This window comes from Carettochelys insculpta, chromosome 3, assembly GCF_033958435.1.
Source record: "Carettochelys insculpta isolate YL-2023 chromosome 3, ASM3395843v1, whole genome shotgun sequence".
NCBI lineage: Eukaryota > Metazoa > Chordata > Testudines > Carettochelyidae > Carettochelys > Carettochelys insculpta.
In genome coordinates this window covers 135,048,796-135,064,009 of record NC_134139.1, presented here as the reverse complement: position 1 = coordinate 135,064,009, position 15,214 = coordinate 135,048,796, and the positions used below count along the sequence as shown (strand labels likewise).

General features: G+C 42.8%; 1 protein-coding gene across 1 annotated transcript in view; it reads right to left on the bottom strand.

Annotated features, from left to right (window-relative positions):
• MMS22L (MMS22 like, DNA repair protein) overlaps positions 1 to 15,214 on the bottom strand; it is a 133,612-nt gene that overhangs the window by 86,544 nt on the left and 31,854 nt on the right. The window contains exons 9-10 of the mRNA XM_074990856.1: positions 12,713 to 12,826; positions 9,799 to 9,982 (exon numbers count right to left, since the gene is read on the bottom strand). Of these exons, the coding sequence (XP_074846957.1) occupies positions 9,799 to 9,982; positions 12,713 to 12,826 (298 nt within the window). The remainder of the gene's footprint in view (positions 1 to 9,798; positions 9,983 to 12,712; positions 12,827 to 15,214) is intronic.

Below are 15,214 nucleotides of genomic sequence, written 5' to 3'. Positions count from 1 at the left end.
CATTTTTGTTTATGCTAAGGTGGGTTAAAGTAATTGGGTGTGGTCTGCAGCGGGTGCTGTACCTGCACAGCCCGGGGTCTCTGGAACAATTTGTTAACATGTCCGGGGATGGAGCACCAATCCTCTCTGCAAAATCTCCATAAAGCTCTCAGACAGGTACTCTTTAAACATTCTCACAAGGTTTCTGGGGAGGACTGTCTTATTCCGACCTCCAAAATAGGTCATCTTTCCACACCAAAACATCAACAGGTTGTCTGGCATCATGGCACCACAGGGCAGTGCAACATACCAACTGGCCTTCTGCCCACGTTCAGTCAGCATCCATTCCTCATCGATGTTTATTATTCTAAGCAGGCTAAAATCTCTTTTTGCAACCTAGAGGAAGTATGGGAGGGAGCACTAAGCTATGATGGCACAAGCTGCTCTGTCATGCCTGGATCACCTCGCTTCCTTTCCCTCTCCCAGGATCCTGGGGGAAGAGAAACTTTCATTGTCACAGAACAGTGAGGAGGAGAAGCATGTTGTGATCACAAGAGGCACACAACCCCAGAAGCACACGCCGCATTACCATGTCTTGTCCCCTCTTCCCCCAAACGCCTAGGGGAAGACAAACTTGAACTGTCCCAGCCAAGGGGGCGGGGGGGGGGGGGAAGCACACAGCGACAACAAAACCCAGAAACACAGCCCAAGGAGAAGAGCACAAGCTGTACTACCAAACCTGCCCCAGCTTCCTTTCCCTGGGCCCATGGAGGAGGCGGGAGCGGAAGAATGCAGTGACCACCCAAGCCACAGCCCAGAAAGTCACAATCTCTACCCCTCCCCCCCAGTCCCACTTGCAGTATGCACACATGCCCAAACTGCTTGTGTAACCACAAGCTTGAAAGCGTGCCCTAATCTGTGCCTTGCCGTGACGGGAAGCAAACCAAGTCAAGCAGGTCCCTTAAGATCTCTGTGTAGTGCCTGCTGCACAGACGATGCTTAAAAGCTTTCATGAAATTCCTTTGTGTTTTTTAAAACTTAGTAGGGAGACACATTTACTGTAGATTAGATGTCTGGCCTTCACTTATGTTTTGTTGCACTGTGCTCAACAGTAGGCTCATTGAGCACTGCTCCACCCCCGCCCCCCACCTGTTAGACTGGCACAGATTCAAAGAAGCAAACAAATGCAGGAAAATATGTTCCTAGAGCACATGCAAGCTGTCCTCACGGGCACAGTTAAATGCATGGAGGAGAACCACGCTGGAGGAGAGGAAGGCAGATCAGGAGGACAGGTGATCAAATTACGAGGAGCGGAGAGAACTCAGACAGTATCAACTCCAGACCCAGGAGGAGTTGTTGCAGCTGATGATGCAGCAAACAGAGCTCCTCAGATGCCTGATACCAGAGCTCAGAGCGCCACTGCAGCCCGTTATGTATCACACTTCCTCCTCACCATCTTCCGTACCCTCTTCCCATCGGCACCCCGGAATACTGGGGGTCAAGGAGGGAAGTTCCAGGGCAGCCTAGCATTCCACTCCAAGAGATGCATCTCAGAGCAGAAGGGCATTGTTTACCTCGGCTACCTGGATCACAGCAGCCCCCACTATAGATTTGCCCACTCCAAATTGACAGTCCACCAACCAGTCGCTATCTGGCCTTTCAAGCTTCCACAGAGATTTGCCACTCATTTCTGAACTGCCAGAGCACTTCACATTTTGGTATTGCTGTGCTTCAGGGTTGGAGAAAGCAGTTTGCAAAGTTCTATGAAAGTGGCCATACGCATGCAGAAGTTTTGTAGCCACTGCTAATCACCCCAGACATGCAGAACAACACGCTCCCACCAGTGTGAGCTTCTTTCAACGGCACCAAAACCAGCACTCGACTGTGCACAAAGCATGGAGTGTTGCCAGCATCCTCCCATTCCTTCTCCCCAGTCTTTCACATCTGCGTACATCCATGTCCTCCTCAGCATCTTCATCACTCTGTAGGCTGCTTATGCTCTGCACATACCACAGCACAATCAGCAAAATGCTCACACTTGCCACAAGAGGTTGAAGCTTGATGGGTCCCATGCTAGCCTTGCATGAGGTCTGCATGGATATGGAAAGAGTGCAAAAACACTTCTTGATGTTGCTTTCCGAGGGGAGGGGGAAAAGAGAAGTGCAATATGGAAGGCTGACAACACATATGCAGAACTGCCCACGGCACTTTTTTGTCCCATCAGACATTGGGAACTTAATGCACATTACAAGGTGGCAGCAGGAACTGTGCGCTAAGTAACCACAGTGCATTGCTGACTAAGTCGAAGATGCCCACCCTAATGAAGACATAGTCCATCGACTTCATGTGCCAGTGTGGACATACATCCTCGACTTTACAAAATTGATCTTAACAAATTCAACCTAATTTCCTAGCATAGCTGAACACTCAGATTCGCAGACAGTATACCAACAGAAGTACAGCTAGCGTCCCAGAGCCAAAGTTCACACTACATTGAGGGACTTCCTCCCCACGTACTTTATGGAAAATGGGTTATGAATATAAATTGTTTGTTGGTGGTCACTCAATAACATGGAGGTCTTCATGTCACCCTCCTATCTGCTGAGTCCACTGATGGCTGATCAGCCCAATTTTGGAGCTGCAGGTCTTACCACAGAAGGTGCAACTGTTGGAGGGGCACAGGGAAGTTTCTGATGCTCTTTTCTTCTTCTCCACCTCTCCTCCTTTGCACTGCAGTGGGACCTATCAAACTGTGCCACCCCCACCCCTGACAGATTGCTACTTTCCACCGGGGACAGTCCTGGGCAAAGTTCTCCCAGGTGTTGACACCGATGCTGCACTTTTTTGTGTGTGCATTCAGCATGTCCTTAAACTGCTTCTTCTGAGCCCCAACACTCCTCTGTCCTTCCTTCAAACTCCGAAAACAGAATCTGTTTTGGGAGGAGCTGATCAGATACCCAAACCACATGACCAAACCAACAAAGTTGTTGGTGAATGATAATGGCTTCAAAGCTGGTCACGTTCGACTCTTCCAGTGCACTACTGTTCATGTGCCTATCCTCCCAAGAGTAATTTAGGATTCTCCTGAGGCAGCGTTGATGATATTGTTCAGGTGCCTTCAAATGACACTTGTATGCTGTCCAGGTTTCACTTGCATACAGTAGCGTTGGAATAACCACTGTGCAGTACACAAGGAGCTCTGTCTTGTCACAGAAGTCCCATTTTTGAAGACCCTCTTCTTCAGCTCGATGAAAGCAGAGCTTGCACAGCTCACATAATGCTGGACTTCTGCATCAATGTCAACTTTAGTTGAAAGATGAATTGCAAGGTATGGGAAATGCTCCACATTTTCCAGCAGTTCTCCGTTGACTATGCACACCTTGGAGGTGCTTTGGACAAAATACCTCTTGTAACCTATCATTTTCAATGTTAAAATCTGTCGTATATCTGCATATCATACTTTTTGTTTAAGTATTACTTTGTATATGAAGTTAGAAATATGGAATGTACATCTGTTGACAGTTTTAAATGTGCCCCAATCCGAAGGACTAGTTGATCCCTAACAACTTGTAAATAGCTTTCTTTGTCCTGAAAGTCTAAGAGTTTTGTTGATGCTAGAAAGATATGTGACCATGCCACCTGGTACTCATGGCCGTTTTGATATAGTGTTTTTCTATGGGATGGGGAAGGGCATGGGAGAACAAAGCCTTCCCACTCTATGGGGGCAGTCTATTTAAGCAATGGGAAGCCACCAGTCTTTGGTCTTCAGCCCATATTGGAATTGGCCTGAAATGCTCTGAGAAAAAAGAAAGAACTGTGAAAAGCTGTTGACCCAAATCAGAAAAAAAGAAAAGCTCTGGTTTGACAATTTTGCCTGATATAAGTACTGATCTTTAGAGTAAGAATCTGTATCTGGGGAAATTAGCACTAGCTATATGATTATTTAATTTGGTAACACATTTTGATCCATCTGTTTTTACTTATAACCACTTAAATCCTACTGTTTTTGCTTAACAAAAACTGTTCTGTTTATAATCAAGCTGAGCGTAAGTTTTTAATACCTGGGAAGGGTTATCATTTTGCATATCTCGCTTTCATTGATAAAGGAGGCTTACCTGATGTGCCCTCCCTATGCAAATAGTTTGTATAGAGAGAGGCGGATTTATTTGGAGTTTTGATCCCTTTTGGGGGTTGATTTCTTAAGTATTGTGCCCTAGAACTGCAGTAAATCAGCATCTGCATTGCTCTGCAGGGGGGCGGTCACCCCAACTCTGGGTTTGGCTGGAGGGCCTCCAGAGAAGCTAACGCTAAACCTCCCACTGAATTCAATGTCCAAGTTGTCACTCTTAGTTTCTGAGTCAGTCCAAATGCAGAGGGAGAATGACAAACAAAAGCCAAACACATTCCCTCTTACCATCTCAATTTTCTCTACTCATTAGGGGAATCTGTCTCATCTGAATCCAGTTAAGTTCCCTCCATAACTGGATTCCTGTGTTATCTTGGCAGTGAAGACAAGACAACTGTTTAAAAGTCATCCCTGCCAGCCAATATGCAGCTTCTGCACACCTCATTTCAAACCCAGTGGCTCCCAAGCCAAAAAGATTAATCCTGAGACTGGCAGAGTCTGGTAACTGTCGACCATACTCTTTGCATAAGCATTCATCGTGCTGCTGAAACCAAATTTCAGCTGCAACCCTTGGGGTCCATCAGTAGCAGCTTTCCCAGGTGTGGACACAGGCACTCTCCTTTCCTAGCTCACCAGGTAGAACTGTGCTAAGTTTCTCTGCTGGAAGTCACTCTTTGCATATCTTATGTAGCAGTTCATTTCAGATAATTCAAAGGCAAAAATGTTCAGCCCCAAGTAATTCTGACTATATTTTCCTAGCCCACAGCAGTGTTAAAAATTGACCCCTGCAATGTTCAAAAGTGGTGATTTTTTTCTCCAAGTCTATTTGGTTTTTAAATGTCTGAATAGTACTTCTTAGAATAATGTGGTATGGTCTCTGTTTCAGTTAGAGAAAATAAAAAATAATACATGAACAGTGCACCCCTTTTCACTCCAGAGACTGGGGAATGGACAACACTGGAACTAGACATGCTCGTCCTGTTTAAATCTATATGTATGAAATGACTATGTTCTATGAGCTAAATTAAAAAAGAACTACCGCTGAACCCCATATAGAATTTTAAAAACTTTCATATTAACTTCAAGGCCAAGAGCGGTCCACATTAAAAAGTTGAAACTCTTCCACGAATGACAATAGACTAGAGGCAATTTCTGCTACTGAGTATATGAAGAACCATCATTCATATACATCACCCTCCCACTTTCATCGCAGTTTAATAAGAGAAAGAACTGTATAATAAAGGCTTCTATCACAGCTAACTGTTAACAAAAGTAAGCTGAATTCACTCTTGATATAACTCCACTGATTTCAACAAGCTTACATCAGCGATTTTTAGTAACTTCTTTTCAAGGACAATTAATTCCAAGCTGAAATCTGAAAAAGAGAAAATTAGTACTTGCGACTACCCACTCTGAAGCTGATCTCCTGTGGTTTGTGACAAGATACTATAATTACTTACAGAACTTTGCAAGCATACCATAGAACTCCGTAGGATAACTAACAGGTAAGATCCATGGAGAAGCTTACAGCTAAACTCAGACAAATATGGTGCACAGGACAATACTTCCAACATACAGAGGCTTGCAAACACTAAGATGAAAGTATGTACAGTAAACTCTTTCATATCCAGCAGCCCCGGGACCAGGAGGTTGCCAGATATTCAAATATTCCACATAAGAGAGGTATACCTAGCAACACATAACACTGAAAGAAAAATAAGATTAGATATTAAGAAACAAACACAAACATATGCAGAGTACTTTATTTACCAGCAACAGTAGTACTGTACACTGTAAACTTATACTGTATTTGCTGTATTTATTTGTATTTACTCTGAGAATACTGTACTTATGGAAAATGTAACTAAAATGTACTTATGATTAAAATGCCTGTTTTCTGAGAGTTCCAGATGATAGTATGTCGGACATGAATAAGTTCACTGTATGACAGTCTTACAATTAGGGTATTGGACAGGACTTAGCAAAGATAGACTCAAGGCATGGCTCTGCCACAGATTTCCTGTGTAACCTTGACCAACTGTCTCTATCTACCTCAATTCCATAGCTTAAAATGAGGATACTAATACTTCCCTTCCCCCACCAGATGTCTGGTCTATTTAGATTATAATTAGTCTGGGACACATACTTTCTCTTGGTACTTATTTGTAGAGTGACAACCTCAATAAGAGGGAGGGATAGTCCAGTGCATAGCCACTCAACATGAGATACAGGACATCAGGGTTCAATTATCCACTTCAACAGTGTCTCTGTGTGCCTCAGCTCCCCACTTGTACAATAGGAATAACAGCACTTCCCGACCTCACAACAGGCCATTGGGACAAACATGCTAAAAGACTGTGAGGTCTCCTCCCGTTACCAGTCCTAATTTCTCTCTCTCCACTCTCTGCCTGCCAGCTTCCACTTTCAATTTTCCCCTCCAAAGTCCGTATTCAAATCCATTTCCCCCAACCACTCACTCTGCCCCAAACCTCTATGCAATGCTTTTGTCCCTTTTTCATTGCCATCAGGCAGCCTCCTTCTCCATGCTCTCTGAACTTCAGCACAGGGACAAGTGAGAGCACAGGAGCACCAGGACCCCTGCTCTTAGTTGCAATACCCAGCTCCACCCCTGCCCAAGCAGCTGGGAGCAATCATTACAAAGAAAGTCCAATTCCACCTTTGTAGTGTGGGCTGCAGAGAGCACATTCAGTCACTCTTTGGGGATACACAGTCTGATCAGCACCAAGAACATGAGCAGAGGATACGGATTTTAACTGCTATAGTCTTAAAAGACTGCCCTGCCAAATGCAGACAGACTTTTACAGGGACTGCAAAAAACACAGTGCTAACACAAAATGCTAAATCCCAAGTTTCTGCTCCAAAGCACAAGGGCACTAGTACTCCCAAGAAAAGGCTGTCAATTGTTTTGTTGTTGTTGTAATTTTTATTATTTTAAAACGTATTTTTCCTAGCCTCATGCTCAGAAACAGCTTAAATGTTTTAGTGAAGTTTTTCCAAAACAAAAAATCTTCACAAACCTCATCCTGCAGCAGACATCTGACATGAGAAATTTCAGCCCAAATGGATAAAATCTGGCAAAAAGTCAGACATTGAAAACAGGATCTTCTAATAGGAAACGTTAAGCAGCCTTACTAATATGCAGTTTATTTAACAGTATACAGCAACACTACATAGTTTAGAACAGGAAATTTAAAAAAATATTAATGTAATTCAAACTGCAAGGGAAATTACAGTATAGGCAGAATGTAATTAGCCAGACTGGAATTTATTAAAAGCATTACCACCCTTAACTCTTATGACAAGTGGCATTAATGACTGAGTGCCGTCAATGCTTCAGTTTCATATCTCTCGTGAAAGGAAAACCTAGCATCCAATGCAGATAATATGCTTGGTTATTGAAGCAGTCAGTGAAGCAGTTATGCTGAAGGCAGACATCTTAAAACACGCTCCAGCATTAAGTATATGAACTGCTAAGTAGCAGGCTTTTCAAGGCTATGCCTACACCAGAAGCATCTGTCGACAGGGAAACACAGAACCTCTGTCAACAGATGGCATCTACACGCTACTTGCTCTGTCGACAGAGAACTGCCAGGCTGCACTGCCCTCTGGTACCAGAAAGTGGAATGGCAGCTCTGATAAGAGGGCTGTCCAGCAACCAGAAGCCCTCTCTGCCGACACAAGTGTCTACGCTACACTTCTGTTGGCAGATTGTTATGCCTCAAATTTTTGTGGGATAATACAGTCGAGGAAAATGCAGAGTTCTGTCAAGAGAATGCTTAAAGTGTGTAGATGCTTCCTGAGTTAAGAACATAAGAATGGCCATACTGGATCAGACCAAAGGTCCATCCAGCCCGGTATCCCGTCTGCCAACAGTGGCCAATGCCAGGTGCCCCAGAGAAGGAGAACAGAAGACAATGATCAAGTGATTTATCTCCTGCCATCCATCTCCTGCCCTTGTACTGAAGGCTAGGGCACCATACTTTACCCCTGGCTAACAGCCATTTATGGACCTAACCTGCAAAAATTTATCGAGCTCTTTTTTAAACCCTAACAGAGTCCTGGCCTTCACAGCCTCCTCGGGCAAGGAGTTCCACAGGTTGACTGTGCGCTGTGTGAAGAAAAATTTCCTGTTATTAGTTTTGAACCTACTACCCATCAATTTCATTTGGTGGCCCCTAGTTCTTGTATTATGGGAAAAGGTAAATAATTTTTCTATATTCACTTTCTCCACACCATTCATGATTTTATATACCTCTATCATATCGCCCCTCAATCGCCTCTTTTCCAGACTGAAAAGTCCCAGTCTCTCTAGCCTCTCCCCATATGGGACCCGTTCCAAACCCCTAATCATCTTAGTCGCCCTTTTCTGAACCTTTTCTAATGCCAATATATCTTTTTTGAGGTGAGGAGACCACATCTGCACACAGTACTCAAGATGTGGGCGTACCATAGTTTTATATAGGGGAAGTATGATATCTTTTGTCTTATTATCTATCCCTTTTTCAATAATTCCTAACATCCTATTTGCTTTATTAACTGCCGCTGCACACTGCGTGGATGTCTTCAGAGAACTATCCACTATAACTCCAAGATCCCTTTCCTGATCCGTCGTAGCTAAATTTGACCCCATCATGTTGTACGTGTAATTTGGGTTATTTTTTCCAATGTGCATTACCTTATGTCAACATAAGTTATGTCAACAGGAGGACCCGTCTGCCGACAAAAATCTCTAGTGTAGATCCAGCCCTAGTGTCCTTATTTGGGTTACTGACTGAATCTGTTTTTAGCTCCATATGCGGAGGGTTCATGGAAATGTCTGTCAACAGCACAACTTAAAATAATGAACCTTTAAAGGAACTTTGTAATGCAGACACGAAAAGCTGTTGTAAGAAAAGAGAGAACCATTTTTCAGTCACTACCTAAATTTCCTTGAAGCTGCACCTAATAAGCCCTGCACAGGGTCTCAAGACTGCCATGGCCAATGAAGAGGCACCTCTCACCTTTCAGGGAAGCTCTCTGCTGGAGCTGTAGGAGAATGCCTCTCCGCCGGCTATGGCAGGGCCAGCAGGGAGCTGCCACAGCCAGAGAAGAACCCTGACTCTGGCACAGAGCTGCCGCAGCTGTGAAAAAACCGTGGTACTCTGACCCCAGCAGGCAGCTGCCGCGGCCACAGGAAAGGTGCTGTGTCCCCACAGCAAAGATCTGCTGCAGTGGGAGAGACACGCCCCCTCCCCTAGCCCAACACAGCCTCACTGGAGCTGCGATGACCAGCAGAGGCACCTCTCACTGGGCCCAAAGTTGCTGTGCTTAGAGTGGACTGGTGGGAGCTTTCTCTCCCAAGATATCCTGTACCCAAAACCCCTCATCCCCAGTCCTAACCCAGAACCTGCATCCCTAGACAGAACCTCTCATTCCTTCCCCAATCCTGAGCTCCCTCCCATACTCTGAACCCCTCAGTTTCACCCCCACGACAGATCATCCAACTGCAGAATGAATTTTCTTATGTGTACTAATCTGGAAGTGCACCTCATTTCCATATTGGTGCAGATAACAAAACTCATTCTGCACATAGACATGAGAAATTAGAGGGAAATGCTGGTCACTACTCTACCATCAAATACCTGCATGATATTACAAGTCCAAATAAATGTTAAAATATTTAGAAAACAAACCTACCTTTTCCTCCACGTTTCCATTACGGTCAAATTGGTACAGTGATGCCAAATGAGTAATAATCCACCAGCTAAAACTTAATGGATCTTTGCACTGCGCTGGCTCAAAAGCAGACACTCCTTCTGCAGTACTGGGTCTTTCAGAGACCTTCTTCAGAAGCTTATTTATCCAGCTCCAAAAAGCCTGCAGAGAACAGAGAAAGCCAAACAAGCTATGTTACATGACTCTGTACAGTAGATTAAATGACAGCACAAGTCTATGTTAAAGGGAATCCCATGAATCCTATCGTGTTTACTTACTATCTTTTTGGTATTAAAGGTAACAAACAAACAATGCAACAATCATTAAAAAGAGATATTATATAACAAAGTTACATAGCACCAGAGAAAACCTGGAGCCATTTGATGATTTTATTTTTCAGAAGGCAAAATGAAATCAAGGACTGTGAAAGGATGACCATTGATCACGAAAGGAGAATATGCTCCTAGAATTTTTACAGGCAAGCTCAAAACCACTTTGAGCTGGGGGACTAGAAGATGGTGTATTCTACCATCAACAAAAGAATGAAGAAAACAAAATCACCTTGCACTGGTGTGGAATGTAATTGACCTGTCTAACAAAACTACTTAAACCATCACAGTGAAATGCAGTTTATGAAAATATTCGTTTTAAAAACACTCTTAGAGCACAATATATATAAAAACAAACAGGAACCTTTAGATACAACCTAGCTCTCAAAATAGATTAACAGTTTGCCAGCAGCTCTTGTAGCAGATAGACAATTATATGGAATAATTACCTAGGGAGAGATCCAGTAAAATAGGATAAGGCCTACATATTAATTTATTTCTATAAATTAAGGAGCTAGCCTGACATTTTTACATGCAATGTGGTCTTATGTTAGAGAAGGGGTCAGCACAGCCCAGGTGCCAAGAGTGGCATGCGAGCTGATTTTCATTGGCACGCAAGGCAGGAGCTCAGCTCAACCCTCCTCCTCCATGCAGCTGGGAGCTTGCTCAAAGCCATGCTGCCAGTGGATTAACAAAAAGACCAGCTAATGCTACCGACCACCTAAGCCAAATTTGAGAAAATACACACCTAGCAGTGAGGGAAGAAAGAGACAGAAAACAGACCAGCAAGAAAAGCCAAATCAGAAAAGCCAAAACATCTCAAAGAAAGAAGGGACAGATGGTTTTGCAGTGAATGATGCATTTTGCAGTTTGAATGATGCTTGAATGATTCTTGAGGCATAAGAGACTGGCAACAGAGGAGGGTTTGGCTGGCAGAGGCATGTCCACACAACCTCTGCAGTGCCAGTACCTGCTTCTACTGGCACCGAACTCTCATGTGGCTATGGTAATGAGCTTCAGGATTATGCAAATAGGAAGCCACTTCAACCCTGAGAAGCTCACTTTGCATAGCTCTGCCAGCAGAGGCGCTGGGCAGAGCGCCGTGGAGACATAGCTTTAGCGGACATGCAGAATAATTGATCATTGCCCTGTTTGTTATTTGAAGACTTAACAGGTCCCTCCCCTCCATCTTCTTCTCTCAAGAATAAATGTGCCCTGTCCAAACCTTTTATCATATTCATTAGTCTTCTCAGGACTTTTCCCAGTATGTACACATTGTTTCTAAAGTGTGGCACCCACACCTGAGAACAGAATTACAGCTGAGGTCTCACCAGTGTTGAGTAAAGTGAAGCAACTACCTTTCCTTGCCTTACACATGACACTCCTCTTAATAAATCCCAGAATGATACTAGCCTCCTTTGCAACTACAACAAATTGATAACTCACACTCAGTTTGTGATCCATTGTCTTCACAGCCTTTCCAGCTGTACTGCAACCTAGCCCGTCACTCTTCCTTTTGTACTGGTGCATTTAATTTTTTTCTTTCTAAGAGAAGTACTTTGCACTTGTCTTTACTGAATTTCAGCTTGCTGAGCTCCTACCAATTCTCCAATTTGTCAAGGTTCTTTTGAATTCCAATTCTGTCCTCCAAAGTGTTTGCAAACCCTGCAAGCTCAGTATCTTCTGTAAACATTAAACATATTTATTTGATTCATGCATATCTGTGCCATTTCTAAAACTGGGAACAACATTCCTCTGTTTAACTGCCTTTGGTCTGTCTTCTCTATTAGATTACAAGATCTTCAAGGCATAGACTTTGTTTTGCTCACCAGTTGCAAACACAGCACAACAGGCTGCTGATCCTGACTTGGACTTTTACATGCTACCGTAGTTCACATAATTAACATTTTTTTAAAGACACTTTTCTATGTCTGCTCACATTAAAAAGTCTGAAAACACTACCATGAAGCTGTTTGATTACATATACCCAATTGGCATTTACAAACCCATCTGAAAGAACAGTGCTTTTGACTTTATGAAGATTGGAAGCTTTCACAGGAGCCTTTCTGAAATGTGTTCTAATAAATACTCAGGAAACTATTATAGCTGGGCTTTGGCATGCAAACCTTCCCAATGGTGTGCCTGTGTGCACGGGAAGCCAATCAGGCGAGGACTACTTCTCTTCTCTTATGATACCCCTCCACTTCAATGCAAAGTACAGCCTTGATTGCCTTGCTTTCCTGAAAACAGGGAATTGCTCCCTACCCAGTTACCCTGGGCCACAACTACAAGTGATAAGCATTGAGCCAGGACACAAAAAACTATCTAGAGGGAGAGTAAAGGTGTATAGCTGTCACATTGTGTCTTGCATGTCAGGGAGCATGATCTCTACTAAACCTTCTGAAGTGACAGGGCAACTCTGTATCACGCTGAATATGAACTAGGGCATTCATGATACAATCTGATTCTTAATTTGGTAACTGATTGATCAGTATTGAAAGTTTTGGATATCCACTGTCCGATACCCTCCTCTTGCTATGTGAGCAGCAGCGTTCCCACTTACCTCTGTTTGAGAGCCTTTATTTCTGTGGTCCAGCAGCTGAATCAGAAGAACCCATAGCTCCTTAACACAGGCACAGGGGTAGTGATGACTAGTAAGAGCCTCCGATGGTCTAACCTGGTGAAGAAAATATGAAGTCCACTCACTCACATAATAGCAGGGTTTTGGAATTTGCCTTTTACTTACTAATATTTCCACTCTCTTCTCTTTGTTGGATCAACCTGAATTTACACACAATTACAAAAGATTCTTGTGAAGCCCAATGTACCATTCCATTAACATCTAAAATATATCATGCACCCAGCAAATGAGTCGTTTACTCACAACATACAGTATAGGTAACATTACTGTTAAGCTTTTATTGAACCAGTTTCAAATGCTTTTTCAAAAATATTTAATAAGTGAAAGGGATTTTCTAAGTAATAATGAAAAGAAATAGCAGTAAATATTGATTCATTGTCTACTAGTGATTAAGAGAAAGATTGATTACATTCATATGCTATTTCTGGCAATAAGGAAAAAAGCTTCCAAATGATTTAATTATTTTTTTAACATGACAAATCCCTTAATGGTTATGTGTATTGCTAATAGAATAGCATTTGTTCCTATAAGGATATTTTTTGTTCATGTGAGAATGCTAAAGCTCGGCGCTGTCCATACAATATTTCACGTAACAGCCTTTTCATAGTCCTTCAGCAAGACATTATTTTAAAAAGCTCCAGCAAGCACATTTTGAGTCATGTGGCTTATCTGATCACTGCTTTTTATTTAGCAAAATTCGCTTCTAGAGTGATGTTTAATAAACTCCACTCTACAATTTTTTCCAAACACAAGCTCACGAATGCTTAGACAAGTGGTCGCCAAACTTTTCAGGGTTGCACCTGTGACACTATGCCCCCAAATTTTGATGGAAATATGTTTTTGAATAATGAATATGCCTAACACGAATATGCATATTAAGCAAAATACAGTATGTACCCCATGAGATATAGGGTCACAATTATTACCTGTAAAAATGTTATCAGCACATTACGCTCAGTGCGTTTTGATTTATTTTTGCTTAGTAACTTATTTTGATCTATTTTCACTTACAAATCACTTAAATCCCACTTTTTATACTTAATAAAATGACTTTAGTTTATTATTAAACCCACTGTAAATAACTGTTACCGGGGTAGGGTTGGAGGCGGGGGAAGAAACAACAGCTCCTATCTCACTTTTATGAGCTTGCTCTGTGCAAAAAATGTATACAGTGTAAAGAGACTTGTCTGGAATTTTGGTCTTTTTTGGAACTCTGCTAATGGGTGTTATCAGGTCCCTGTAACTGAGCCCTTCCACAACTGAGCTTCTATGTGTACGTGTTACTCTGCTGTGGGGCTGTTACTTCAAGTCTGTACCTTAGCTAAGAAAGACCAGAGCATCTGACACAGCAGGACAAGGTGGAAGAGTGCCCAGAGGGCAGGTAAGCAAGTTCTGTGATATGATCAGCACATCGGGGATAGTCTCAAGGGTCTCTGTAACCCAAACCTCTCACAGCATCCCTCCTTATCCTTGTCACACCCACCTCCACACCACTTCCTTCCCCCAGAGCCAAGGATGAATCTTTATGGGGGCAAGAAGGGGACCGGGAGACAGGAACAAGGCTAGGAGCAAGACTGATGCAGTGCTGGGGACAGGAGGGGCTGAGTTGTACTCCCTCCCTGTCCCCAGGGGCCGCCCCAACCCACCAACACCCCTAGACATTCCTCCATATCCCCTGGAGGGGGAATGATCTACAATTTGGCTTAGACTAATTATAGCATATAAATACAACCTTGCTTACTCTCTACCAGTGCTCTGTACATTCATTGACCAAATTCAGAGCTATCAAAAATAGTGGCATAGACCTTGGTAAGTTAACATAAATCAGTTTTTATTACCTATAGCAAGGACAGAAAGGGGTGGGACATATAGCAGGAAAAGCAAACAGGAGAAAAGAAGAACCTGTAGGAGAAAACTCCTCTCCTTCACACATAGGCTCTTTTCATTTCACACTTTCTATGTCCTCTGGTTGGTTTGTTATTTTGCTACCTCCAAGCTCAACTGTCCTATCAGCATGGAAGCTACATTCATACTGCTTATATCACTTCTGAATTTGAACCCTTGACAAAGTATACTTATGGTTAATTTACAAAGCGTACTCATGATCACCAGAGTTTTCCTCTGTAACTTGCGAAAGCAAGAGTGGATGAAGTATTTAAAACTTAAAAGAACTTAGTACATCTAGCAAAAATCTTAACGTCTGTTCTGAACCAAATGTGTTTCATACAGCCACAAGCTTTTCTTGTTAATCAATCATCTTTAACTGTGCTACAACTATATGGAATTGCAGTCACACAGTGTCACAAAATACCACTCATTTATTTCTCACAGACATAAATCTTGCACATCATTCCCAATTAAGTTGAGATGTTGTGGTGCTTTCTATGATATGCTACATTAGTTTGCTCCATTTGAAAAGAACTA